Below are 26923 nucleotides of genomic sequence, written 5' to 3' on the forward strand. Positions count from 1 at the left end.
TGTGTGTGAAAATATACACAACAAAAGATAACACCACTTTGACAATTTCTGCACAAACAATTCAGTGACATTGGTTACATTCAAGTTGTGCCACTGTTCTCAGCAATCTTTTCCAAACTATTTCACCATCATTAACACAAACTCACTACCCCACCTCCAGCTTCTCATCTATCCTTTCGAGAGTTGCTGTTGTCAGTTTGATCACAGGTAGATAATTATTTAAAAAGAGTATAATGCAGACATTGTTTCCTGATTAGACTAAAGTATTCCTTGGTTTAAATATTACTTCAGGGCATAGTTTCTACTCAAGGTTAAAGGTTTCCTCAGGATAATAGTTTCAGGGGGTCATCTGGCCTCAGTGGCTTCAGAAAGTCTAGATTCCACAAGCATTTGAAATTCTGTATTCAGCAGATAATTTTTAGTCCCTTCTTTGGGCCAGAGGAGGCCTGGTGGTACAGTGGTTAGATGTTCCACTGCTAACCAGAAGGTTAGCAGTTCAAACCCACCAGCTGTTTTGCAGAAGAAAGAAGTGGCAGTCTGCTTCTTTGAAGACAGGCAGCCTTGGAAATGTTATGAGACAGTTCTTCTCTGTCCTATAAAGTCATTAGAAGTCAGAATCAACTCGATAGCAATGGGCTTGGGCCAGACACTGTCCTAAGCACTGAGGACTCAGTGGTGAACAAAATAGACATACTCCTTGCCTTCTTAGAATTTACTGTCCTGCGGGAGATAACAGACAGCAAACAGATAAAAAAATAATAAAATAAAAGAAGGTAACTCTGATGGCAATAAGTGCTATGTAGAGAGTAAAGCCGTTGAGAAGGGAATGTATGAGGCAGAGGAAACAGGATGTGCAAAGTCCCAGAGGGACAGTCTACATTGTGTGTTCAGTAGACACTATTTCTTTTAAGGTAATAAATCTGTCTTAGTCACTTAGTGCTGCTATAACAGGAAGGCCACAAATGAGTGGCTTTAAAGAACATACATTTATTTTCTCATAGTTTAAGACATTAAAAGTCTGAATTCAGGGCACTGGCCTTAGGGGAAGACTTTCCATCTCTGCTTGGAGGGAAAACCTTTGTCTCAATATCTCCAGGGTTCTTTGTGGTATTTCTTAGAGATACCCATGTAGATCTGCCTTTCCTCCATTCATGCTTACTTGCTTCTGTGTCCAAGCTGTTCTTTTTTGTATCTCAAAAGTGATTGGCTACACTGGTGGTCTGATTAATTCATCGAAACTACAATAAAAACTACAAATAAAAAAAAATGACTTTAAGATGTGTTCTAGCATGACATAGTTGAAGGTAAAGGGATGGGAGGAAGGAGAGTAATGGTCAAGACATAGCTTAGAAATTAAAAAGGGACAAAAAAAAATTCTATTCCCCAAATGGAATTATATCTACAGGTATAGGAGTTAGGATTTGCAACATATTTTGGGGAGACACAATTCAGTCCATAATAATATCATACCCTATGTAGGGTCAATTTGTGAGAGCAGCAGCAAAGCAGATCAATTAATAAGGGGAGGAGAAGCAGAAACCAAATTAATACATAGCTCTGGTAGCATAGTGGCTAAAGCACTTGACTGCTAACGAGAAGGCTGGCGGTTCAAACCCACCAGCCACTCCTCGGAAGGAAGGTTGGGCAATCCTACTTCGTAGTGATACTGCCTCGGAAACCCAAGGAGGGGTCGCTATGAGTCGGGGTCGACTCGACGGCACATAACAACAACAACAACAACAAAGTTGTTCCTTAGAAAGTATGAATCTGATTCACTGATCACGAGATAGCTCTCTATGGTCTCCTCCCAAGCCCCTAACTGGAGTTCTAGGATTTGACATCTGCCATTGCCAAGAAAGTTCTTAAACTAGTCTATTAACAAAGCAGCAAGTTTGTTAGCTGAAATTTCCTTTGAGGAACCAAGGGGCCATAAGCTAGTAATAAAACAGGAAAGTGGAATGATTTTATATTGAAGGTATATATTGAGGAGAGCCTGGAGGCTCTATGAGTCCATCTTTCCTTTTGCATCCTGTGTTCTGTTGGTGGTGAAACTTTAAATGTTGCCTTTCACATGTGTCTATTACCTTCTTAATGAAATTTTATCATTTTGAAGTATTAAAACTGGGTTGAATCTTTAGAACAAAAAGAAAAAGCATATTCAGAATTCACTTATTATAGCTATTTCTTGCTTGGGTGTTAGTCTTAGACAAACTGTCATAGACAAGGGTTAAGTCCTATGATTTAGTGATCTCAAATAAAATGAGCATTGTTTAGCAAATATTCCAGCTTTCCTCCAGAGTAGGCAGCCACAACAAGCAGAACTCTGGCACAGGGAGATTCCTTTTACAGTGGGCAGCCATGACTACAGAGAAGGCTGGTATGTGGGCTTTGCTGTTGGCATGGTAGCTGCCACATGCAAAGACCAGGGCATTGCCTCAGCTGCACCCTGGCCTTCACCCCCACTGCAGGCAGAGGAAGGGCACTGCCAGGGCTTGTTCCTGGCTGGGAGCCTAGCTTAAGAATTCAGAGGAGAAGCTCTTGTACCTAGAAGAGACAGAGCTCCCTTCTGCAACTGCCTGTGTCTTTTGTGGACCTTCTCACTCAAGTACAGAAAATGTGCTGTATCCCAAACACCTTGTTGAATTTCTGAACTCTTAACATAAAATTTACAGCAAATGCAGTATTTTCTGAGACATAATGGGTTAATACCTTGAAAAAGAAGGGATCCACTAAGGAATCAGAAAACATCTTCCTCTAAAAGAGTTGTGGTTTTTGAAAGAGAAAGAAAGAAGTTTAGGAAATTTTCAATTTGTATTCCTAACAAGGTTTGGTAAAACTGCATCTAGGAAACTGGTATGACCAATCAGGAAGAGATGCCTTAAGACCCTCCAGAGTTACTGGAATGGGCTTTGCTTTGATTCTTTGTATCACAATGAAATGAAAAGTTTAGGACAATAGTTTATAGAATACTCTTTCTTTGAAATGCTTTGCTGAAAAGGATCCCATGGCCTATTAAATTTGAGACACGCTGTACTTCTTGTCCCCTCTTGGAGCTTCACAATATATATAGGGCTGTGAGATGTCCTGCAGGTAAGTAACTTATTTATAACCCAGAGTTTCCAAAACATATTTGATCACAAAGCCCAATTTTTACCTAACATCCATTACCAACTTGAAGAACTAGGAAATACTTGTCTTTAATGTTTTAAAGGAAAAATATTATGACTTAAAAATTCCACATGTAACCATTTGTGTGCTGAGGAAAAGAGGAAGATGTCCTCTTCTATGTAAGGACAAAGATTCCACTCGTGTACCTTCCTTAAAATTTGACTTTAATTCATCCAAACTACAATAAGAACTACAAATAATAATAAAAAAAAATGACTTTAAGATGTATTCTAGCATGACATAGTTGAAGGTAAAGGGATGGGAAGAAGGAAGAGTAATGGTCAAGACATAGCTTAGAAATTAGAAAGGGACCTAATTATGACCAGTTTCATACACTGAATCTGACCTCAGAACTCATCTTGGTAGGTGGATTCCGAGTCCACTTACCCACCAGCTGCATGGAAAGTCACAGGCTTGCTCTACAAACTCTGTCCCTGGCAGAACACAGTTCCAGAGGGTAGGAGATAAAATGGCTACCTCCAGACTGCCTCTAGAAGGCGGTTCCTGAGCCCTGCCCCAGGTGCACTTACCACATGGGAAGAAGAAGCCAAAAGAAGAACCCTGGCCTTGTTCACCCAGCTACTGAGTCAGGGTGCATGAAGAGACAGGGTGGAACTTGTTTTTAGCTTCTGTGGCTCAGTAACCCCACCCACTGGTAAGTGGGCCAACAGATGGCTTCTCTTATCAACACAAGAACTACTCCCCTTCCTCTAGGGGAAGAATGAGTAAGAACTGTATCCTCTAATACTTCACAAGTTGAGAAGGACTAGGAGCCTCCTTTTCAATGGATTGAGTCAGGAGCATGAGGAAAACGGAAGGATTTTCCTCTACAGAACTGCAGGGGGTTGGGGAGAGAAGGACCAGCCTGAGATGAGATTTCTAACTTGAGCACCCAGGTGGATGATGCCATGTGGAAGAGCAGTTGACGGGGATTTCTGTAATTACTTTGATTTCAGGTGGAATTTGAGGTTTCTGGGGTATTATTCGGTAGAGAAGAAGAGTAGGCAGTTGAAAACATGGACTGGCACAAGAACTGTTGGGAGCTGGAAGTATGATTTTGTGAGTTACTGGAGTATGGGTGATAGAGTCATAGGTATGGATGGGATTGTTCGAGGAGAGCCTGGAGGTCAGGGGTTCTCAACCTTCGACACCAGGGCTGGGGCTCAGAGTCCCTGGAGAGCCTTCCCAGAATGCCCATGCCAGGGTCTCCTCCTTCTGCTCTGCACCCTCTCTACCACCAGCACTCCTTAGTGCCCATGTTTTACTGATTCCAGGTCTGTATTCATCTGAGAGCCCTGCGTGAGAGGTCCCACCTTCACCAAGGTTCTCATTTCCTCCTGAGCCCAAGCAGATGATGCCTTCTTTTATAGCTTCTGTCTTTCTTCTTCCTAGGAAATTCTCAGATGCATATTTTATATTTTCTAGTGCATTTGGTGTTAGTTCACTATTTCCTGGGAGGCAGGTTAGTGGATAACTCACCTGCATTGCAATCAGTGGACTGTGCCTTTCACTCCTGCTTTGCTGCATCAGCTGTCTGATCATGACTTTCTCAACTCTTACAGACTTGAGTTTCAGTTTCTTTAGCTGTGAAAATGGGGATGATATCGTCTACCTCTCAGGATCATTAGGATTAAATGAGACTTTGAACCTACTCACCACAGGCTTGGCACATAGTAACCAAAACCAAACCAGACTCACTGCTATCAAGTCAGTTCCAACTCATAGCTACCCCCTTTAGGTTTCCAAGGCTATAAATCTTTATGGAAGCAGACTGCTTCATCTTTGTTCCATAGAGAGGCTGGTGGGTTTGGACCACCAATCTTTTGATGTTCTAGGGCAGACCAGATGCTGTGAGGTTATAGAATTTATAAAGCAAGAGCCCATGCTGACTGACACCAGGAAGTTTATAGTTTTCCACAAATTCAGTGTAGCATTCTTTTGGTTGTAAATAACGGCAACTCTCCTTAACTTGAAAGGAATTCTAGTGGTGCAGTGGTTAATGCATTTAACTGCTAAACAAAAGGTTTGGTGGTTCAAACCCACCAGCCACTCCATGGGAAAAAGATGTGGCAGTTTGCTTCTGTAAAGATTTACAGCCTTGGAAACCCTATGAGGCAGTTCTGCCCTGCCCTAATGTGTTACTATGAGTTGGTATCGACTCCATGGCAGTGGGTTTGGTTTAACTTGAAAAAAAGAAATGTATTAGCTTATATCCCTGAAAACCCAAGAACTCGACCCAGGGTTTCATACAGTATCTTGAAACTGTATCTCTGTGGTGATTACCTTTGTGTTGACTTCATACTTAAACTGGCTTCCTCCAAGGAGATAACCCCAGACTCACATGGTACTCAGGCTTACCACCTTAGCTGGGGACTCTTCTTAGTCCTGCATGGGTCATGAACCCATCTCTGAGCCAATCACTGTTTCTAGGGAGATAGGGTACAGTGATGAGAAATTCTGAGCCTGGGTCCATCCTATGGGAAAGAGAGGCCAGCACAGAATAACAGTCTTACCAGGTTTGGCGTGGGAGTGTTTTGTTTTGGAAACAAAAGATGCTGTGCAGGCAAATAAATAAATAAATAAATAATCAAAATAAGTAGCATGTCATGTGAATCATGCAAAGAAGACACTGATTAAAAGATAGGGGGATAAAGCATCCTAGAGGAAGTTGATAAGAGAAATCATATAGAGATAAAGAGCCAAAAATTCAGTTGTTTAACTCTCCATGATTCTAACTTAATTCTGTTTAAACTTTCCATTAATTTAATTTTCCTTTATTAAAAATTCTACTTCGATGGTAGTACTTTTGGAACCAATTATTCCTCACAGCCTCTGGATGAGAGTTGGCCAAGGTAAGCTAACCACAGTTTAAAAGATATGATGGGCATGTGTTACTATTGGATGGCTTTGCTCTATTTCATCCATATTGTTTTAGCAATTCCTAATATAAAATATAAAAGTTTTTTTTTTCTTCTTATAAAACTTAACTCTTTCCATGTATATAGGTTTATGAAACTAAAATAAAAAGTTATGTAAATAAATCTAGATCTTCAAAATTAAAACCAAATAGAAGCATATTTGGAATATATTTACTGACAAAATATTCTGGTTTGATATTCTTGTATTTGAGACATTGAAAAAGAAAATGCTTTTCCTCAGGGTATTAGCTACTGAACGGAACAAAAGACTCCTGTTGTTGTTATGTGCCACTGAGTCGGACCCGATTCATAACGACCCCTCCTTGGGTTTCCGAGGCGGTATCACTATGGAAGTACATTGCCCAACATTCCTTCTGAGGAGTGGCTGGTGCAATAATTTGTGCAATAGATTTGATTTAGGGTCTCTTAGTGTTTTTTTACCCAACATAAAATAAGCAAAATCAGACTGCTGCACCATTGTGTGATAACATTTTCAGATCACTAAATCAGATTTAGGAGCTCTGGTAGCGTAGTGCCTAAGGTACTTGACTGCTAACCAGAAGGCTGGCGGTTCAAACCCACCAGCCACTCCTCGGAAGGAAGATGGGGCAATCTACTTTCGTAGTGATACTGCCTCGGAAACCCAAGGAGGGCTTGCTATGAGTCGGGTCTGACTCGACAGCAAAGAACAACAACAACAAATCAGATTTAGGAGCTCTGATGGTACAATGGTTTAGCACTTGGCTGCTAACCCAAAGATCAGTGGTTTGAGCCTACCAGCCACTCCACAGGACAAAGATGTGGCAGTCTGCTTCTGTAAAGATTATGGCCTTGGAATTCCATAAAGATTACTGTCTGTGGGGGTAGTTCTGCTCTGTCCTATAGGGTCACTATGAGTTGGAATCAAGTTGATGACAGTAGGTTTGGTGATTGGTAAGTCAGCTTTAGGAGGTATTTGAAATGTAGATACTGAAAAAAATTTCTGTGGGGGTAGTTCTGCTCTGTCCTATAGGGTCCCTATGAGTTGGGATCAAGTTGATGACAATAGGTTTGGTGATTGGTAAGTCAGCTTTAAAAGGTATTTGAAATGTAGATATTGAAAAACATTAGGTCTCTGGGTTGAGGTCTAACTATTCTCTGGGCAAATACCTACTGTAGATAATACAGCCTGGACCTAGGAAAAGATACAAAGATGTATAACATCTGGTCTCTACATCATAAAGATCTTTAACTCCCCTCAAGAACTAATGTAGGGTACAGGATTGTAAGATAAATACAGTATTTTATCTTAAATCATAAAAGGGCATCTCCAAACTGATACTCTCCTTATCTGTGCCCAGGAAAAAACTCTTATCCTTTCCAGAGCACTAGCATTATTCAGACTATTATTTTCATAAACTAGGTAACAATCATATTCTTCTTCCGGGCTATCTGTATGGAACATAAATTTTTGCATCCAAGATTGTCTAGGCACTCCCTACTCACACTCACTCTGAGAGTATATGATGAGGGGTAATTTCTTAGACATTGGAGTAAAGCTCCACGTCCCCTAGAGAGCAGTCTGTCATAGATTTGAACTCTTTCAAAAGGCTTTCAAAGGTCCTTGTTTGCCTTTTTTAAATAAATACATGAATAATAAAAAATTTTAAAAAATCCTCATATGTTCAGCAAAAGGAGTCTTCATGGTGCAATGGTTAAGCACTTGGCTGCTAACTGAAAGATCAGAGATTGGAACTCACCAGGAGGTCCATGGGAGAAAAGATATGGTGCTCTGTTCTCATAACGATTACAGCCTGAGAAACCCTATGGAACAGTTCTACTCTGTCACATGAGGTCGCTCTGAGTCAGAATCAATTTGATGGCACACAATGAAAACAACAAAATGCTCATCAAACTTATCCCAGACTGATGGATTTATGATAGTTTTTATCATGGAAATCAGAAATCGTAGGAACTGGAAAGATCATTCAGTCTGACCTCCTTCAACAGTGATGAGCAAAATGAGCAAAGCCTGGAGCATGTCTAAATGACTTTCCTCTGGTTGTACAGCTGAGTGAGTAGCAGAGCCATTCCTCAAACCCAGGTCTGATGATGCTCTCCTTTGCTCCCTGTGGATTGAATTCCTTTTCTCTCATGTTCTGGTTTTTAAAGGCAGCAGCCTCCTTGGAAAGAAGAAAAGCATCCTGGGTTCAGGCTGACGTCTGCACTTAACAGGTACATGGGCTGTTTCCTGGTAGAAGCAGATGTTAAAGGAGAAGTCCAATCAATCTGATTGCCTTGATGTTCTGTACATATCATCTGATGGCCAGAGCATGTTTATGTCAGTTATGTTTATATGAAATGTTTTTTTAAAAAACAACAGAACCCTTTGCATTTACTGAATGTTTGAGGGGCCAGTATAACAGTGTAAGAACGTGAGATCTGGAATGGAACTACCAGGGTTTGCTTTTTACTCTGTGGCCTTAAGCATGTTATTTAACTTCTGTTTGCCTCAGTTTACTCATCTGAAAAATGGAGATAATAGTACCTATATCATAAGATGGTTCTGAGGATTAAATAAGCTTATACATGGGAAGTGTATGTGTTCAATAAACATTAGCTATTATGATCACTTGGGGCCTGACTCCAGTGGTATTTTATACATGTTCTTTTTTAGTCTTGACAATATCCTATAAGGATGGGTATTATATTCTGTTGTAAGAGACTAAGTGACTAGCCCAAGGTCACTTACCTAATATATGATGAAACAGGGTTAAAAACATCTTTTTATAGCAGAAAATGTGACACATGCGTTCAAGGGAGAAGAGTTATAATGAGGCCTCTTATGTCTATCCCTCAGCTCAGCCCTTAACATTCTGCCAGTCTTGTTTCATCTCCACCCCCCACTGCCCAACCCTATCCTAAACCAACTACATATAGTATTTCACCTATAGTAGTATTTCAGCAGTATAAGGCCAATAAGAATCTTTTTTAAAAAAAGACCCACATTCATGCCATCATTAAAATTCTCAATAATTCCTTAATATTGTCTAATAACCAGTCTATAATTAGATTTTCCCAGTTGGCTCTCTGCATTTGATTGATAGTCTCTTGGAGGAACCTGGTGGTGCAGTGCTTAAAGCACTTGGCTGCTAATAAAAAGGTTGGCAGTTTGAACCCACCAGCTGCTCTATAGGAGAAAAATAGGCAATCTGCTTCCATAAAGATTTACAGCTTTGGAAACCCTATGGGGAAGTTCTACTCTGTCCTATAGAGTTGCTGTGAGTCAGAATCAACTCAATGGTAGTGGGTTTGGCTTTTTTGGTTTTGGTTGGGTCTCTTTGAAGCAGTAAAGGAGGAGGAATCTGAACCCAGGTCTCTTTGATCTCAGAGCCCATACTCTTTGTATTGTACCATGTGAGTCTGAACTGCTCCTTCTCTCTGTCTGAACACAACACAGCCATGATACAGTCAGACCTCATAGCTTAGTGCCACACAAGGCTGTCACCTGGAATGGACCACAAAGAGGCATTTTAGAAGACCAGGCTTACTGGTCTGATAGAGACTGGTGAAACCCCCGAGACTTTGGCCCTTAGGGGGCCTGGTATTGAATTCACTCCCTTGGCCGCTCTCATGGCTTCCAGTCAAACAATAGGCTATAAGGTGAATATTTACACCAGATAGGTACACTCTTTAGAACAGTCAACCATGGGAGATCAGAAGGGCAATATTTGCACAGGGAAATAGCTCAGAAGGCAAGAATGTATAGGAAGGAACACAAGAAAAGGTAAGCATAGGGAGGAAGTGGAAAGAGAGTTGTTACATTATGGGGACTGTAATCAATGTCATGAAACAAAATGTGTATGAACTGTTGAATGGAAAATGAATTTGCTCTGTAAACTTTCATCCAAATCACAATTGGAAAAATTTTTTAAAAGAGGCACTTTAGGCTACTTTGAACTTAATTAAGTCTCTCCTAAGTCATTTTTATGGCAGAAAGTTTGACCATTGACTGAGATAAGTAAATAATCATCCCTTGGAGTCAAGGCTATGTGTAAATTGGAGCTGTCTGGAAGGTTTTCAAAAATTTGCTATTATAACATGTTGATTGTTGTTATGTGCTGTCAAGTTGGCCCCAACTCATAGCGACCCCTCCTTGGGTTGCCAAGGCAGTATCACTACGGAAGTAGATTGTCCAACCTTCCTTCCAAATTATAACATAGGAAGTTAAAATAACTTCCTAACTCGTCTGCTAGTCTCAATCTTATATCCCTCCAATCCAACCAGTCCCCAGACTTTTTGTTTTAGGACTCCTTTACATTCTTAAACTGCTAACCAGAAGGCTAGAGTTCAAACCCACCAGCCACTCCTCGGAAGGAAGGTTGGGCAATCTACTTCCGTAGTGATACCGCCTTGGAAACCCAACGAGGGGTTGCTATGAGTCGGGTACAACTTGACAGCACATAACAACAACACATTCTTAAAAAACATTGAGGGCCTCAGAGACCTTTTGTTTATGTGGATATATCTATCAGTATGTATCCATTAATATTAGAGATTAAATTGAGTTCAATATACTTATTAATGCTTTTAAGATAACTGTCATAAACTCATTACATGTTAACATCAATATGTTTTTTAAGAAACACAATTATATTTTCAAAAATAAGAAGAGTGGCACTGTACATTTTAGAAATCTCTTTAAGACAGCTGAATTCTCTGCTTATATATTCAGTCTGTGGTGATGTCACACAGCTGCTGGAAAACTCCACTGAACACTCATGAGAGAATGAGAGTGAAGGCAAATAACATTAGTATTATGTTGAAAATGTCTTGACTTTGCATCCCCTCTGAAAGGCTTTGAGAACCATTGCGATAGGTGATCTTTCACATAGGAACAGTTCTTCTCAGATGGAGAAAATCTAGTGCAGGCGCCGGAAATGAAACCTAGTTGCAGTGATCTTCTGAAGTCCAAGGAAGAATAGGAAGGTCTTAGAGGGCAACCATGAATCTGAGGCCTGTCTTGTTGAAATAGATCATCATATTATTAGCTGCTGAGGGCTGGCCTGGGGGCTGCTTTTCACTTAGGGGCAGCTCTTTATTAAGGCCGGGGCCTGACATAGGCGGGTCTGGGCCTTGAAGGCTGCTTTTCACTTGGGGTTGGCTCTATATTAAGACCGGGGCCTGAGGTGGGCGGGCCTGGAGCTTGGAGGCTGCTTTTTGCTTAGGAGTGGCTCTATTTAAAGGCCAGGGCCTGAGGCAGGCAGGCCAGAGTTCGTGGGCTGCTTTTCACTTGTGGGTGGCTCTATTTTAAGGCTGTTGCTGAGGTAGACAGATGCAGAAGGGTTAGGAACAACTAAAGGCAACAAACTTATCTGTCAGTTTGTTATCCTGTGGTGGCTTACCTGTTGCTGTGAGGCAGGCTATGCCACCGTGGTGCAAAATGCCAGCAGGGTTACCCATGGTGGACAGGTTTCAGCAGAGCTTCCAGGCTAAGACAGACTTGGAAGAAGGAAGAGGCCATCCACTTCTCAAAGAGTTGGCCAGTGAAAACCTTATGCATAGCAGTGAAAGACTGTATGATATATTACTGGAAAACTTTATGAATAGGCCTGAAACACTGTCCAATATAGTGGCAGAAGATGAGCCCATCAGGTTGGAAAGCACTCAAAATTTGACTGGGGTAGAGCTGACTCCTCAGAGTAGAGACAGCCTTAACAATATGGATACAGTAAAGCTTTTGGGACCTCCATTGGCTGATGTGGCAGAACTCAAAATGAGTAGATACAGATGCAAACATCCATTAATAATTGGAACATGGAATCTATGAAGTATGAATCTAGGAAAATTGGAAGTGGTCAAAAATGAAATGGAACACATAAATTCGATATCTTAGGCATTAGTGAGCTGAAATGGACCGGTTTTGGCCATTTTGAATCAGACAACCATATATGGTCTACTATGCCAAGAATGACAAATTGAAGAGGAATAGTGTGGCATTCATCATCACAAAGAGCATTTCAAGATCTCTCCTGAAGTACAGTGCTGTCAGTGATAGGATAATATCCGTACACCTATGAGGAAGACCAATTAATACTAATATTATTCAAATTTACACACCAACCACTAAAGCCAAAGATGAGGAAATTGAAGATTTCTACCAACTTCTGCAGTCTGAAATTGACCAAACATGCAATCAAGATATGTTGATTATCATTGGTGACTGGAATGCAAAAGTTGGAAACAAGGAAGAGTTACCTGTAGTTGGAAAATATGGCTTTGGAGATAGAAACAACACTGGAGATTGCATGATAGAATTTTGCAAGACCAACGACTTACTCACTGCAATACCTTTTCTCAACAACATAAGAAATGACTATACATGTGGACTTCACCAGATGGAATACACAGGAATTAGATTGACTACATCTGAGCCAAGAGACAATGGAGAAGCTCAATATCTTCAGCCAAAACAAGACCAGGAGCTGATTGTGGAACAGATCATCAACTGTTCATATCCACGTTCAAGTTGAAGTTGAAGGCAATTAAAACAAGCCCAAGAGAGCTAAAATATGATCTTGATAATCCCTCCTGAATTTAGAGACCACTTAAAGAATAGATTTGATGCACTGCATATCAGTTACTGAAAACCAGAGGAATTGTGGGATGACATCAAGAATATCATCCATGAAGGAAGCAAGAGATCATTAAAAAGACAAGACAAGAAGAAAAGACCAAAATGGATGTCAGAAGAGACTCTGAAACTTGCCTTTGAATGGAGAGTAGCTAAAGCAAATGGAAGAAATGACAAGATCAAAGAGCTGAACAGAAGATTTCAAAGAGCAGGTTGAGCAGACAAAGCCAGTTACCATAATGAAATGTGTAAAGACTTGGACTTAGAAAACCAAAAGAGGAGAACATGCTTGTCATTTCTCAAGCTAAAGGAACTGAGGAAAAAATTTAAGCCTCAAGTTGTGATATTGAAAGATTCTATGGGCAGTACATTGAATGATGCAGGAAATATCAAAAGAAGATGGAAGGAATACACAGAGTCACTGTACCAAAAGAACTGGTCGATATTCATCCATTTCAGGAGGTGGCATATGATCAAGAACCAATGGTATTGAAGGAAGAAGTCAAAGCCGCACTGAAGGAATTGACAAAGAACAGGTTCCAGGAATTGACAGAATACTCATCGAGATGTTTCAACGAACACTTGCCCCGCTGAAGACATTCACTCGGTCATGCCAAGAGACTTGGAAGACAGCTACCTGGCCAACTGACTGGAAGAGATCCATATTTGTACCCATTCCAAAGAAAGGTGATCCCACAGAATGTGGAAATTATTGAACAATATCATTAATATCACATTCAAGTAAAATCTTATGAAGATAATTCAAAAACAGTTGCAGCAGTATATTGACAGAGAGCTTTCAGAAATGCAAGCTGGATTCAGAAGAGAATGTGGAATGAGGGACATCATAGCTGATGTCAGATGGATCTTAGCTGAAAGCAAAGAATACCAGAAAGATGTTTAGTTATATTTTATTGACTATGCAAAAACATTCGATTGTTTGGATCATAACAAATTATGGATAGCATTGAGAAGAATGGGAATTCCAAAATACTTTATTGTACTCACGAGGAACCTGTAACATAGATCAGGAGGCTGTTGTTCAAACAGAACAAGGGGATACTGCATGATTAAATCAAGAAGGGAGTGCATCAAGGTTGCATCCTTGCACCATACTTTTTCAACTTGTATACTGAGCAAATAATCTGAGAAGCTGGATTATAGGAAAAAGAATGTGGCATCAGGATTGGAAGAAGACTCATTAACAACCTGCGATATGCAGATGACACAACTTTGCTTGCTGAAAGTGAGGATGACTTGAAGCACTTACTGATGAAGATTAAAGACTACAGCCTGCAGTAAGGATTACACCTCAATGTAAAGAAAACAAAAATCCTCACAACTGGTCCAGTAAACAGCTTCACGGTGGATGGAGAAAAGATTGAAGTTGTCAAGGACTTCATATTACTTAGTTCTACAATCAGCACCAATGGAAGCATCAGTCAAAACATCAGACGATGTATTGCATTGGACAAATCTGCTGCAAAAGACCTCTTTCAAGTGATGAAGAGCAAAGATGTCTCCTTGAAGACTAAGGTGTGTCTAACCCAAGCCATGGTATTTTCAATCACCTCTTATGCATGTGAGAGTTGGATGGTGAATAAGGAAGACCGAAAAAGAGTTGATGCTTTTGAGTTGTGGTGTTGGAGAAGAATGCTAAGAATACCATGGACTGCTAAAAGAACTAATGAATCTTTGCTGGAAGAAGTGCCGGAATGCTCCTTGGAAGTGAGAATGGCCAGACTTCATCTCACCTACTTTGGTCATGTTGTCAGAAGGAACCATTCCCTGGAGAAGGATATCATGCTTGGTAAAGTGGAGGGTCAACAAAGAAGGGGAAGGCCCTCAATGAGATGGATATATACAGTGGCTGCAACAATGGGCTCAAGTGGAGCAAGGATCATGGAGCTGGCGCGGGACCAGGCAGTGTTTCATTCTATTCATTCTGCTGTGCATAGGGTCGCTATGAGTCAGAAATGACTCAATGGCAGTTAACAACAACAACATTAGCCACAAAGCATAAGGTCATATGAGTACAAATTAAAGCCTGTTTGGCTATGAGTGATCCTCAGAGGCTGTTATTAATGTAAGGGATTTCAGGTAAGTCTAAACCCCCTCATTTTATGGATGATTATAAATTGGTTTGTCTTGCCTTCTTTCCTATTGCTAATATTCAGCAAAGAATATGTCATTTTCACTGAAGAAATAAGGATTTTCAACCAACCTCTCTCCTCCCTCCTTAGGACCAATTCTGATTCTGCTCTTCACACGAGTGCTCTGAGTACCAAGCCCCACGACCCCTATGGAGGAGGGGGGCAGTCAGCTTGGCCTGCCCCATACATGGGTAAGACACACAAACTCACTATACATCTTTCTCCTTCTGTGCTACAGGAACTAAGGGAGAAGAAAGCTTGAGTGGTATATATACCCTGGTTTGGTAGTCTTCAGAGAAGAAAACTCATGGCAGGGGAAGTGTTCATGTGTTCATGATAAAGTTAGGATGGAGCTTCTGACGTCATGTTCTTTGTCCTGCTTCTTCCACTGGAAAGTCTACCTTGTTAGTATCTCTGGCCCTCAAGCTTCCTCTCCTCTCTACCACATTTCCCTTTCATAGTCCCTTATCTTTTGCAGGGTCTCATAATAACTTCCTGATGGGTCTCCTTATTTCCAGCCTTAGATCTCTCCAACCCAATTGTGTGAGAGTCTCCTTTTTCCTACCAGGATCTGAACAAACAGAAATGAAACCAGAAGTGACAGTTGTGACTAGATTATCATCTTTATCACTGACAAGACCAAGTTGGAAAAAGTGACTTCTCTCTTTGGGGCTGTGGGTTGCTTACTTCAGAACCCCAGAGTGAGGCAGACTCTTCCAGTGGCTGGCAGCACTGGCCCAGGGTGGGCCTTCCCTATGGCAGGAGTACTCAGGAAAAACTGAAGGGCAAGGAAGAGCAGAGAAAAAGTGTACCACCTGAGGGTGGGCACAGCCCTGAGCAGAAATGGGAGCTTAACTAGAGTAGAGCATCACTTGTTCAGTTGTTCTTCTCCATTTTGCTGGTCCCTTGGGTGAGTGAGTAAAAGATTAGAGAGAGGCCAGGAGTGACAGATGACTAGGAATGGGGAAATGGCATACTCATGCCATTCTACTTCTTGTGTGAACCCAAATCTGACCATCTTACTCTCCTGCTTACAACCCTCTGTGTCGCACCCAGGAAAAGATCCAAATCATTCCATTTGGAATATCATGGAGCTCCAGTTTCTGGCCCTGCTCTCTCAATTCACCGGTCTCACTCCCCAAGGCAGCCACATGAACCACTCTGGGTTCTGATAATCCTGTTCCCATCTTTTGCTCTCTTAACTCTCTCCTGGCCTACCTGACCAACACTCCCTCAATCTGTAAGCCTCAGCTTGTGTCATCACTTCTGTGGAGCCATCCTTGACCTTCCTCTCTCTGCCAATGCAGAACTACCCATGTCCTTCTTCCAGTCCCAAGCTCCTACTTGCAGGCTGTTACCTTAGCACCTGTGGCACTTGACTACCTTTTTACTCAGCCATGCTTTTCTCCTTCTACTTAACTGTAGGTTTCTTGCAGTCAGCATCACTAATCTTACTATATCTCTCATATCTAGTACAGTGTCTGGCACAGAGGAACCCTCCATGATGGAGAAGTGTGGCTAAATGAAATATTGGCTCATGTGTACACAGAATTTGATAAAACGCACTGTTGGTGCTGACATCTAACCTGTATGAGATATGAGGCCAATTCAAGACATATCCCAAGCCTGCCTTTCAGAGGAAACAATGGTCTTGAATTATCCATTTCGTGTACATACTGACCCTAGTCCAACAAACTTTTAGCGCTTTGTGTTTGGTCTTGAAATAGGGAATAAGTAAATCTTTGTTTGAGATAATACCAGCTCTTTTGGTTCTCTTTACTTTTTAGGCTACTTAAAGAAAGACTAAATAATCTCTGTTTTGTTCCAAGGAGAACTTTCATGGTCATACTTCCTTGCATAGAGTAGGGACTTAAATAATAATTGTTGACTATATTTGTTCCATTAGTGCAATTTAGAGATGACTACATTTCCTAAATGATAGCTTGCTTGTAAAGTATAAGCTTTCAGAATAGGTCAGAAACATCCAGCCATGTTTCCACACATGGGAATATGCGGGTATAGTTGGTTTGGTTAGGTAGGAATTGGATGTCGATCTACTGTTCACTGCTCAGAGAAGTGCATTGGGATATATGAGAAGATAGAGTAGTTTAGCTTTAGGATATAGGAATATATCACCAAAACCTAAGAAAAGTAGAGACTGTAATCAGTGAGTGCAGTAAAATCTTAGTCTCCCTGAACTGGAAGGGAACCAGATTGATAGATTTGACTCCAGAGCCCCAAGTGAAGAACTGCATTTCTGCTTCTACCATTCCTTTCTTTGCTTGCCTTCTGTACAAAGTTTAGATGTCTCCAGAAGGAGCCAAAGGCCTAGATAATTTAAGTGAGAAATTTTTGAGGCTTGCCTGCAATGAGAAAAGAAAGTAAGTAAAGTAACTGATTAATTGAATTGAAATTATGATTCAGAATCAGCTCAACAGCAACTTGTTAACAACATTATGTTAAGAATGATTCAGACCCTTTTGCACATACAGTACTACATTGTCAGTAAAGGCAAACACGGGTATACAGGTGGATAGATGGCTGGACAGGCTGAACTATTAGGTATGTCTATGCAACAGGGAGTGTACCCAAGACCATGTATAGGATTGGCAGACAGTGGTTCTACAAGTGTATTTGTATGTTCTGTAAGAATTCCCAGGTGTATAGTAGAGCTGACAAGGGACAAGGTTGTAGTCACTTCTTGGTCACAACCATCTACCCAGAAGGACTGAGTAGTTGAACCTGTGGACTCAGGACCATAGTCACAGTGGACATCAAGTTCAATTGGCATAACATGCTACACAAAACATTGTTCCATCTCCTACTTCGGCAAGTGGCGACTGGGATCTTAAAAGCTTGCAAGCAGCCATCTAGATGCAACGATGGGTCTCTCTTTGTCCAGAGCAAAGAAGAATGAAGAAAACAAAAGATTCATGGAAACAGTTAGTCCTAGCGTCTGGTACACCATGTGATCCACAGCCTGTATAACTATGAGACCAGAAGAACTAGATGGTGCCTGGCGACCACTGTCAACCACTTAGAGGGGGATCTGTGTAGGAGATCCTGGATAGAGAGGGAGAACAATGTGGAACAAAACTCAAAATCATTTGGGGAAAAAAAAAAGGGACCAGGTTTGCTTGTCTGATAGAGTCTGGTGGAACCACAGAGACTGTGGCCCCTAGCTGCCCTTAGGTCTGGAATTGAACCCACACTTGTGGCTTCCAGCCAAACAAAGGACAGACATAGGAGTTGAACATTTACCTGAGGTAGACACACTCCTTGGAGGGAACAATCATGGGAGAAAGAAGGACTGTTTATGCACAGGGAGACAACTTAGGGGGTAGGAGTGCATGGAAGGATGGACACAGGGAAGAGGTAACTATCAGGAGGAAGCTGTTGCATTAGGGTAAATTGTAGTCAGTGTCATGAGACAAAGTGTGTGTGAATTGCTGTATGGAAAGTGAATTTGCTCTGTAAACTTCCACCCAAATCACAATTATAATAAAAAAAAGAATGATTCAGACTCTGAGAGGGAAGAGGTGAGAAGTGTCAGAAGGTGTAAGGGAGGATGAGTAAAAATCTTAAGTGTTGATCCTGGTAGACCAAGTGGTAAGAAAGTAGCTGGAGCAGGACTCCTGAGTTCAGAGTCACGGTGGTCTCTCATTTTAAAATCAGCAGTTAGAAAGTGTTGGGTTACAGTATATGACAACCATGGCAGGCAGGATGACCTCCAGCTTGAATGGATGAATTGTGTGCCTCCTTCTGCACAGTGGCCCTGCAAGTATAGCAGAACTCAGAAACACATCCAAATATGGACGTGTTTACATGGGAAAGCCAGTTGTGTTTAAAATATTATCCAAGTCTCCAAGGATGAGAATTATTTCTGGAGAATTATATTTGTTGGTAGGAGCTATTTAAAATAGTTTCATGTATTTTCCCCCTGTAACTCATTAAAGTTTTTCATTTTCTTTCCTTCTGTATTTTAAAAATATCTAACTAGCTTTGCAAAAAGGTATTTCTTATTATAGGATCAACCAAATAAAGTAAAGATAAAGAAAGTGATGGGAAAATGTAATTGAAGCCCAGAATTCGGCTCTGTAGTAGAAGCAGTAATAACTTTTCTTTCCCTGGGAATCTTGCCTGAGCATAGTGATGTAGCCTCGATTAATGTTCCTGCTGATTTTTTTCCTCCCTTTGGTTGTAAGCAGATGATAATGGAGCATTTGCTCATAGCTTAACTACATGAGCAATAACCTATGATATATTCATGAGTAAAGGTTTATGTTCCAAGAAAATAAAGCCATTAATCTGATACATGTTTTGTAATTTTCATAATGGTTATTGGATTGCATGATAATTAGGCACAAATGATAAGGAGTTGCTATAAATGACAGAAATAAACTTTTATACAATAAACAAGATTTTTATCATGTTGTTTTAATTACCCAGAAACTGTAAAGAGAAATGTTGATTATTGCCTTGGCGGCATATGCAGTTTAATTATCATTTCACACACACATGCATGCAGGCACCCAGAGCCATAGATGCCGAGTGTCTCCATCTTTGAGGACTACAGTCCTCAAGCTCCTTCTCTGGGAACAGGATATGCCTTCTACCTCCACAGGTTATATACTTTGACTTACATAGATAAGAAGAATAACTGCAAATGACCCTGAAAGTAGTAAGCCTGTTAAATGACACTTGATTGCAATGATGAGGGGGGTGGAAGACAGCATCCCATGTCTAAAGAGGAGCAAAAAGAGTGGCACTCAGATAGTAAGAGGGCCCAGAATGAGGAGGCTGAAAACCAGAGGCTTCTTTTAGGACACACTCTGGTTAACCACTCTACCGCTTGCCTTCCCCTCTGCTCACCAAATCAAAATTATGCCGAGAGTTATTTTAGATTCATCAGGCCTGGGAGTACAGAGTGGGAGCATGGCCTTAGGCTTATTAGGAGAGGTCAGCCCCGGTGGTTCAGCAGCTGCAGTTTCCTGGAATACAGATGCAGGGACTGATCTCCTGTGGGATGTGTTTTCAGATAACCAGTCATGATTAGTGATTGGTTAAAAGGAACACCTTTTTTATTTTTTAACCCTTTATTTTAATTGTATCCTATAATACTTTTTATCAAGTAGTAAAAATCCAGCCTTGGATATTTTCAGTATGTGTTAGCATAGTGCTAAAAGTTGACATCAGTTATTTCTGCTACCATCCTTTTGGTCACCCCAGCTCAAAATCTGGGAGTTGTATTTAATTACTCCCATTCCCTCATGCCCCACATTCACTGTCCTGTCCATTCAGTCCCTGCAGTGTGTCTCAGATCTGTCCTTTAGTTTCCAGTCACTATTGATATCCTACTTCTTTTCATCTCACCTACACTACTATACTGATTTTTTTTTTAACCAGGTCTTGTTTTCTCCTTTCAATCTATCTCATAATCTGCTACAAGAACATCTCTCTAAAGCTTAGCTCTAAACACTTTTCTAACCAAAACCTTCCATTCCCCCATATACCACTAAGACAGACTTATCTGGTTCAGCCTTATCTCCCCTTTCTCCTTCACCCATCCTGTGCACCATCCTCTGCCCCTGCTGTACACACCTTCCTCTCCTTGTCCTTCTGTCTTTGTACCAGGGCATCTCCTTCACACTCTGCTCCAATTGTTGGTTAGGGGCATGGGCTCTGAAGGCACAGAGGCCAGAATTCTGGTCCTGGAACTTACTAGCAATATGATATTGGGCAGATAATAATAAAACCTGCCTCAAAGTTACTGTGAGGGTAAAGTGGGATCATCAGTGTAAAGCACTTAGGACAGTGCCTGGCACTAGTTAGTGAACAGTAATGTCAGCTATTTGTTATTATCATTTTCATTGTTCAAAGCCTAATTCAGATGCTGCCTCCTCCATGAAGCTTTCCTTCTATTCTAATTGGATGGAGAATGTTGCAGTAATGGGGTATCATATGGGGTGTCTGTGGCCACTCAGGCAGCTTCACATGTCAGCTCTCCATTGAGTCCCCGTGTTTCAGGGACAGGTGAGCCTTACAGGCCTGAAAACTGACTTTAGTCATTAAACCCAGAGTGATTGATGTCTTGATAATGAAAAATACTTCAAACATACCATACCAGACTGCTGTGTAAAACTTAGTGGGTTTTTTTTTTTTTTTTGTCATAGAGGTAATCACTTTTTTGTGATCAAAATGGTCAGATTTGCTGCCCTTTCCCAATACAGAGGTCCTGAGGAAGCCACAATATGAATCAGAAGTTTCTCTCCCATCCTTTCAGTAGTGCCACACCTCTGGTCTCTCTGTACCTTATTTTCTAATGTTCTTCTGTTAGTATTGCCTTTCTGTAGATGGATTAAAGTCACTGCTCAAGGTCCCTGGGTGGCACAAACAATTTGTACTCAGCTACTAACAGAAAGGTTGGATTAAGCTATAACCACTCTCAATGACTGGGCCCAGAACCATCTGCATTAGAGGTCCTTGAGGTAATTATTAAAAATGCAGATTCCTAGGCTTATCCTCATACTTTCTGAATCAAAATCTTTGAGGGTTAGGTCCAAAATCTGCATTTTACAAGCTTTGTCCAAATGATTTTTATGTGCATTAAAATAAAGTTTGGGAACCACTACCTTAGATTCTGTTTCTGTGGGCCCGAGAGAAATTGTAACTTCATGGGTGTGCTTAATTTGTCAACCTCTTAATTTGTCTTAGTATTTCTGGGGAGTCCCAGTGTTGCCCTGCCCCTGGACTCCATTAAAATTTTATGTGTTCTACTTGTGTTAGAGAGTTTGCTTCCATGTTCTACCTTCTCATCTATACATCTAAAATTTACTCAATCAGGAACTTAATAAATATATACTGAATAAATTATTATTAGACATTTAGTTTAAGTTTTATAGACTAATCAGGTTAATTTATAGATTAAGCTTACCCAGAAACTTACCTAAACTTTAAGTAGCTATGTTTAAAGACTTAGAATGTAAAACTTTGTTCTTAAGCTGTAGTGAAAAGTCATTTGGTGTATTCTCTCCAAGGAAAACGATAATATATTACATTCTTGGTACACTACTTTGGCTTTAGCTTAGAGCAATAGAGAATACTGTACTTTGTCATCTGTATTACAGTTTATGGATCAAAATACTTTATTTAGTAAAACCTTATTCCAAGTCAATTTTTTAAAAACTTTGTGAATAGCTATCACATCTTTTTACTATATAAAAAGCATCATATATCATGGAACTTCTACTTTGTTCCTATAGAGACTCATGGTAAGTCTAGACAGTGTTGTGGATTTTTTGAGTTACCTATCCTTCCTCCTATGATGAAACATTTGGAAGAATTTCAATCTATACTTCTTTACTTTATGATTTGAATATAAGTTCTATATGAAAATTGTCATTCTCTTGGGACACAAGCACTAAGAAAATTTCATGCTGAGACAATTTTAAAGGCCTCAAGGTAGCCATATCTGTTTTAATTAATATTGCAAAAAGGTCAGAGGTGGCATCCTCTGACCTCTAATTTCACGAAGGGAAAAGAGAGTCACTATCAGCAGCACCAGCCCAAGGCTGATCTCTATGAAAGGAAGATCAGACATGCTACCCTCCAACCTTTTTACCAGTTCTGACACCAACAGTCCCTCCCACAACACTCTTTACTTCTCTGCTGGGTTCAGTAATACATTACAGTGGCAACACAGAACTCACAGACAATATTATGGAGTTTGTTAGGGAAGTAACTATTTATAGTTCAGGTTCAGGAATGCTCATGATACAATTCTTGGATGAGGACAGTCTCCCCTCAGCCATGCCTACAGGCATGCCTCTCTTTGGCCCTTGGCCTCCTGGCCTGGCCTCTGCCCTGCTCAGGTAAGTGTTATAAAGCTCTTAGCTCTGCCGATAGGTACACCCCACTTCACCAACAAGCCTCCTGCCCAAAGGCACTCAACTTTCTCACTCTGTGGGCAAGCAAGCCCACCACTCTGTTCCTTCCTGGTCTGTTGGTTCCACTGCCTCTGCTGCTGCTATCTCTCTGCCATTGTCTCAGCACAGGGATCTCAGGTCCAAGGATGCTCTCCATTCCTGGCACTTCTCTGTCTTGACAGTAGTGAGATCCCCCCTTCTGCCTCTAGGAGGACTTATTTTAAGCCTAGGAGCTCTGGTAGCATAGTGCCTAAGGCACTTGACTGCTAACCAGAAGGCTGGCGGTTCAAACCCACCAGCCACTCCTTGGAAGGAAGATGGGGCAATCTACTTCTGTAGTGATACTGCCTTGGAAACCCAAGGAGGGGTCGCTATGAGTCAGGTCCAACTCGCTAGCAAATAACAACAACAACAACAGTAGAATGACAAAAACTGAAAAATCCCCTCATTAGGATTCCACCTTATTTCCATGGTCCCACTCCAACAAGGGTGCCATGTACCTTATTTACATGTTAGTAAGCTATCCAATTCTCTTGGTAGGCCACAAGCACCTCACATTTACATAGTCCCACCCAGTCACTTGGTGGAAGTCACAAAGACCATGGCTAGAGGAGCCATGTTAAGTAATTTACTGCACCACAAATATGAATGCTAAAGCACCTTGAATAAACATCAGTACACCAAAATTGGTTTAGAATTTTTAAAATTCTGAGTTTTTGAATCAGGAGGAGTTACTAATTCATGAATAAAGAAAAATGAAAGTACCACATAAAATTGTTTCTTTTCTTCCCTACTAGGTTTCTGTGATGGTGAGAATGATGGGCATGGGGAAGGTATGATTGTTTTTATCTACCTAATAGAATACCGATGTTTCAGCTTAACCTGTCTGTCAGAATCTTAACTATTTAAGACTCCTGTTTCAGTCCTTCTCAAAATGCTGGCAACTGCATATTGGCTTACTTTCCTGTTCTATGAAATTAATGCCAGTCACACAAATTAAAATCTGTAATTAGCATACAGAGGTTCATTGTAATCCAGGTCCCCACAGTCCCAAGACTGTGGGGAAGTAAAGTTATAATCACATAAAAATATTAATGAACCAGTCACTTAAACAATTGTTATTCAAATCCTTCTTCCTTAACACCAGTGTTGGTCTCTGCCCGTCTAGAACGTCTTTATGAGTCAATAATTGACAGATGTTGTAAACAGGCGATACAAGGAAAATGTAAATTGATTGCAAAATGAAGTTGTAATCTTTGCAAAAGATACTGAGTTTCATAAAAGCCAATTAAAGTAATATTAAAGATTTGCTGAAATGACATTCAAAGCCATTGACAGATGAGCATCTGATACAGTTCATTTATTCTTTCAGTACCAGGCACTGTTTTCTTTTTCCTAAATCTTTATAACCTGAAATTTCATTTCATTATCTGAAAATAAATGAACAACTAAATTAGGTTTATATGTTACCGAGATAAGGATTCATGAAGCATATAATACATGAGGAACATCTTGTGTTAGAGGCATAATTCTCTATCATTGCCCTACCTACTCCTTTTCTGGGCAAGCCATTTTAGGCCATTAATGAAATCATGTAAAATTAAAACATCAATAGACATCTTATCCATTAGGACAGAAATAGAGAAACTGGTTTCAAGGTTGTTTGCATTCCCCCAGTGCATTCTTTGAAGAATTCCCAAAAACTCTTGGATATGAAAAGAGACTGGAAACAATGAATATCTCCAGAAAACAATCCCCTTTAAGGCAATGGAGTGCACCCCAACTCTATTCATGTAGCCAACCTCATGTAAGAAGTAACCTTGGGTTGGGAAGCCTCCTCAGTCAGCCACTGAAACTTTTCCTAGCACCCAACAATACCTTTCAGAGCATTTTTTCCCCCTTTGGTCTCCTGTTGTCTTGATTTACCAAGGCTCTCAAAGTCTACTATTCTTGTCCTCCAGTTTATTGAGAGTCTTTCTTAGGGCCAGTGTTTGACTGTTTTCCAGTTGCCATCAAGTCAACTCAAACTCGTGGTGATCTTGTGTATATCAGAGTAGAACTATGCTTCATAAGGTTTTCAATGGCTGATTTTTTAGAAGTAGATTGCCAAGCCGTTCTTCTGAAGTGCCTCTGGGTGGACTCAAGCCTCCAATCTTTTGGTTAGCAATGGAACATTAACCTTTTGTACCACCCAGGGACTTCCCAGCAATTTATATTAACAATTAGATGTGGTAGCATTTGAAGAAAATAATATCAACAAGGATGTTGACCAGAAAAAAACTCTTTTAAAAGAGTGTTTTCATATCAGGATTAACAGGGATCATAGGAAAACTGATAAAGCTTAGAATATTTTAGCAGACGTGACCATTGTTGTGGTGATGCTGGCAAAGTTAACTGTGGTGAACATTGCCTCATGCTTTGCAGTGTTGTCAGGGAAATTGTACTCCCCATCATTACTTAACTCATTAAGAGTACACGATTGTTGTTATATCTTATGTTTTGTTAAATATAAGTAAAATAAAATCTACTTTAGAGTCTTTGTTTCCATTTTTTTAGACCTTCTCAGAATTTACTCTGAAATATTGCCCCATTTTAAGTGACTTCTTTCTGGAGTCTGTTATCCTTGGATAACAAAGGCCACTCCTGTGTGAGGCTAGGACTGGACAGCTGTTATGGTCATACCAGAGTTATGGCCACTAAAACCCAACAGTGTTCATAGTTCTGATATCTCTCTAGTGGATCCTTTCCTGACATCCTATCTCCTAATTCCTGAGAAGTGGCCCTTGTCTCCTGGTCCCTCTCTGAGAACAAATGTTTTCACTTGTTTTTTGACTCAGCACTCCACTTTACCTGATATGACTAAATGTTAAAGCAGAAAGTCCTGGCATGGTCCCTAGGTCCAAAGCCAGATTATTTTATAGCATCAAAGAGGCAATAACTGTCCCTTCAGCTGCTTAGGCTCAAATCCTCTCAGTTATCTTTGATTCCTTTTTGTCGCTTCTCTCAGATCATTATAAGTAGCTTCCCCACATATCTTCCATGTGATACTCCTTTTCTCCATTTGTTACTTTTCTCATTTCATCTTTCCTGAATTATTGTGGGTCTCCCCTCATTCCTCTTCCTCCATTCTCTCTTTTGCTGAGTTTGCAGAACCCTCCCTGATTTGGCCTCAACCTTCTAAACTTTGTATCCTACCATTCCCCTTAACTTATCCTACACTCCAATTGAAGAGAAATACTCTAGTCAGTAGTTGTCCACCATTTTTCTTCCTTTTCTCAGCCTTTTATCTTATTTTTCCCTTTCTTGGAATATCCTTTTCCTTTGTCCCTGATGGACTCTTCTTGGTGCCCAGCTCTAGAGGCCTTCCTTGGTTTCCTTTTCTGCCTTTCAGCAGCATGGTATCCATAGCTACCTTGGGCTTCCACTGGTTTCTCCTTTCTGTCATGGTTATTTATATGGTCCCTTTTTCTCCCAATTAGATTATAAATTCCTTAAGGGCTAAATCCATGTCTTACTCCTGTCTGCAATCCCCATAGTGATACTCAAAATGCCTTCCCTAGTAGACAGTCAATAAATTTTGTTAAATAAGTCAGTTTTCACAAAGATAATTGTTTGGCTAAAGATGGAATGACTGCCTTCTAATGCAATAAATGTGATTTCCACCCCCCCTCCCCTTTAGTGGTATCTTTCCCTGGCCCATTGAAAGAAGAGAATCTGTTAAATGTTCCCAAGCCACTGCCAAAACAGCTGTGGGAGACCAAGGAGGTGGGTGAGCAGTTCTCAGCCATGTGTGCTGTCACTGAATATTTGTTCTTCAGAGGTCACTGTAAATCCTGCAGAAGAGAAAACAAGAGGGATTGTGGGGGGCGGGGGGGAGGAGAGGACTTGTCTGGGGACAGATGGAAGAATACAGCAGGGACAGATATTTAAAAAAATATGTATTAACAATTGTGTGGATCAGTGGTAAAGTGTTCTCATTTAAATTGACTCATTCAGAAGAATCTATCAGTTCCTCATCTTATCCATGTCATTAAATACTCTGAAAACTATTTTATTAAATATAAGTACAAGCCAGAGGATTTTACTGTTTTGTAGTCAACACCTTCTACCAGTTACCAGCTTCTGTCCAGAATTGCTAACTCACAA

At 40.6% G+C, this 26923-nt stretch overlaps 1 protein-coding gene across 1 annotated transcript in view; it reads left to right on the forward strand.

The window, feature by feature from the left end:
* The window catches only part of CRTC3 (CREB regulated transcription coactivator 3), a 193199-nt gene that overhangs the window by 121312 nt on the left and 44964 nt on the right, over nucleotides 1–26923 (forward strand). The window contains exons 4-8 of the mRNA XM_007945137.2: nucleotides 5959–6020; nucleotides 8238–8300; nucleotides 14943–15043; nucleotides 23575–23610; nucleotides 26457–26542. Coding sequence (XP_007943328.1) covers nucleotides 5959–6020; nucleotides 8238–8300; nucleotides 14943–15043; nucleotides 23575–23610; nucleotides 26457–26542 — 348 coding nt within the window. The remainder of the gene's footprint in view (nucleotides 1–5958; nucleotides 6021–8237; nucleotides 8301–14942; nucleotides 15044–23574; nucleotides 23611–26456; nucleotides 26543–26923) is intronic.

The sequence above is a fragment of the Orycteropus afer genome, unplaced genomic scaffold (assembly GCF_000298275.1).
Source record: "Orycteropus afer afer isolate SDZICR_OR568_19922 unplaced genomic scaffold, OryAfe1.0 scaffold00132, whole genome shotgun sequence".
Taxonomy (NCBI): Eukaryota; Metazoa; Chordata; class Mammalia; order Tubulidentata; family Orycteropodidae; genus Orycteropus; species Orycteropus afer.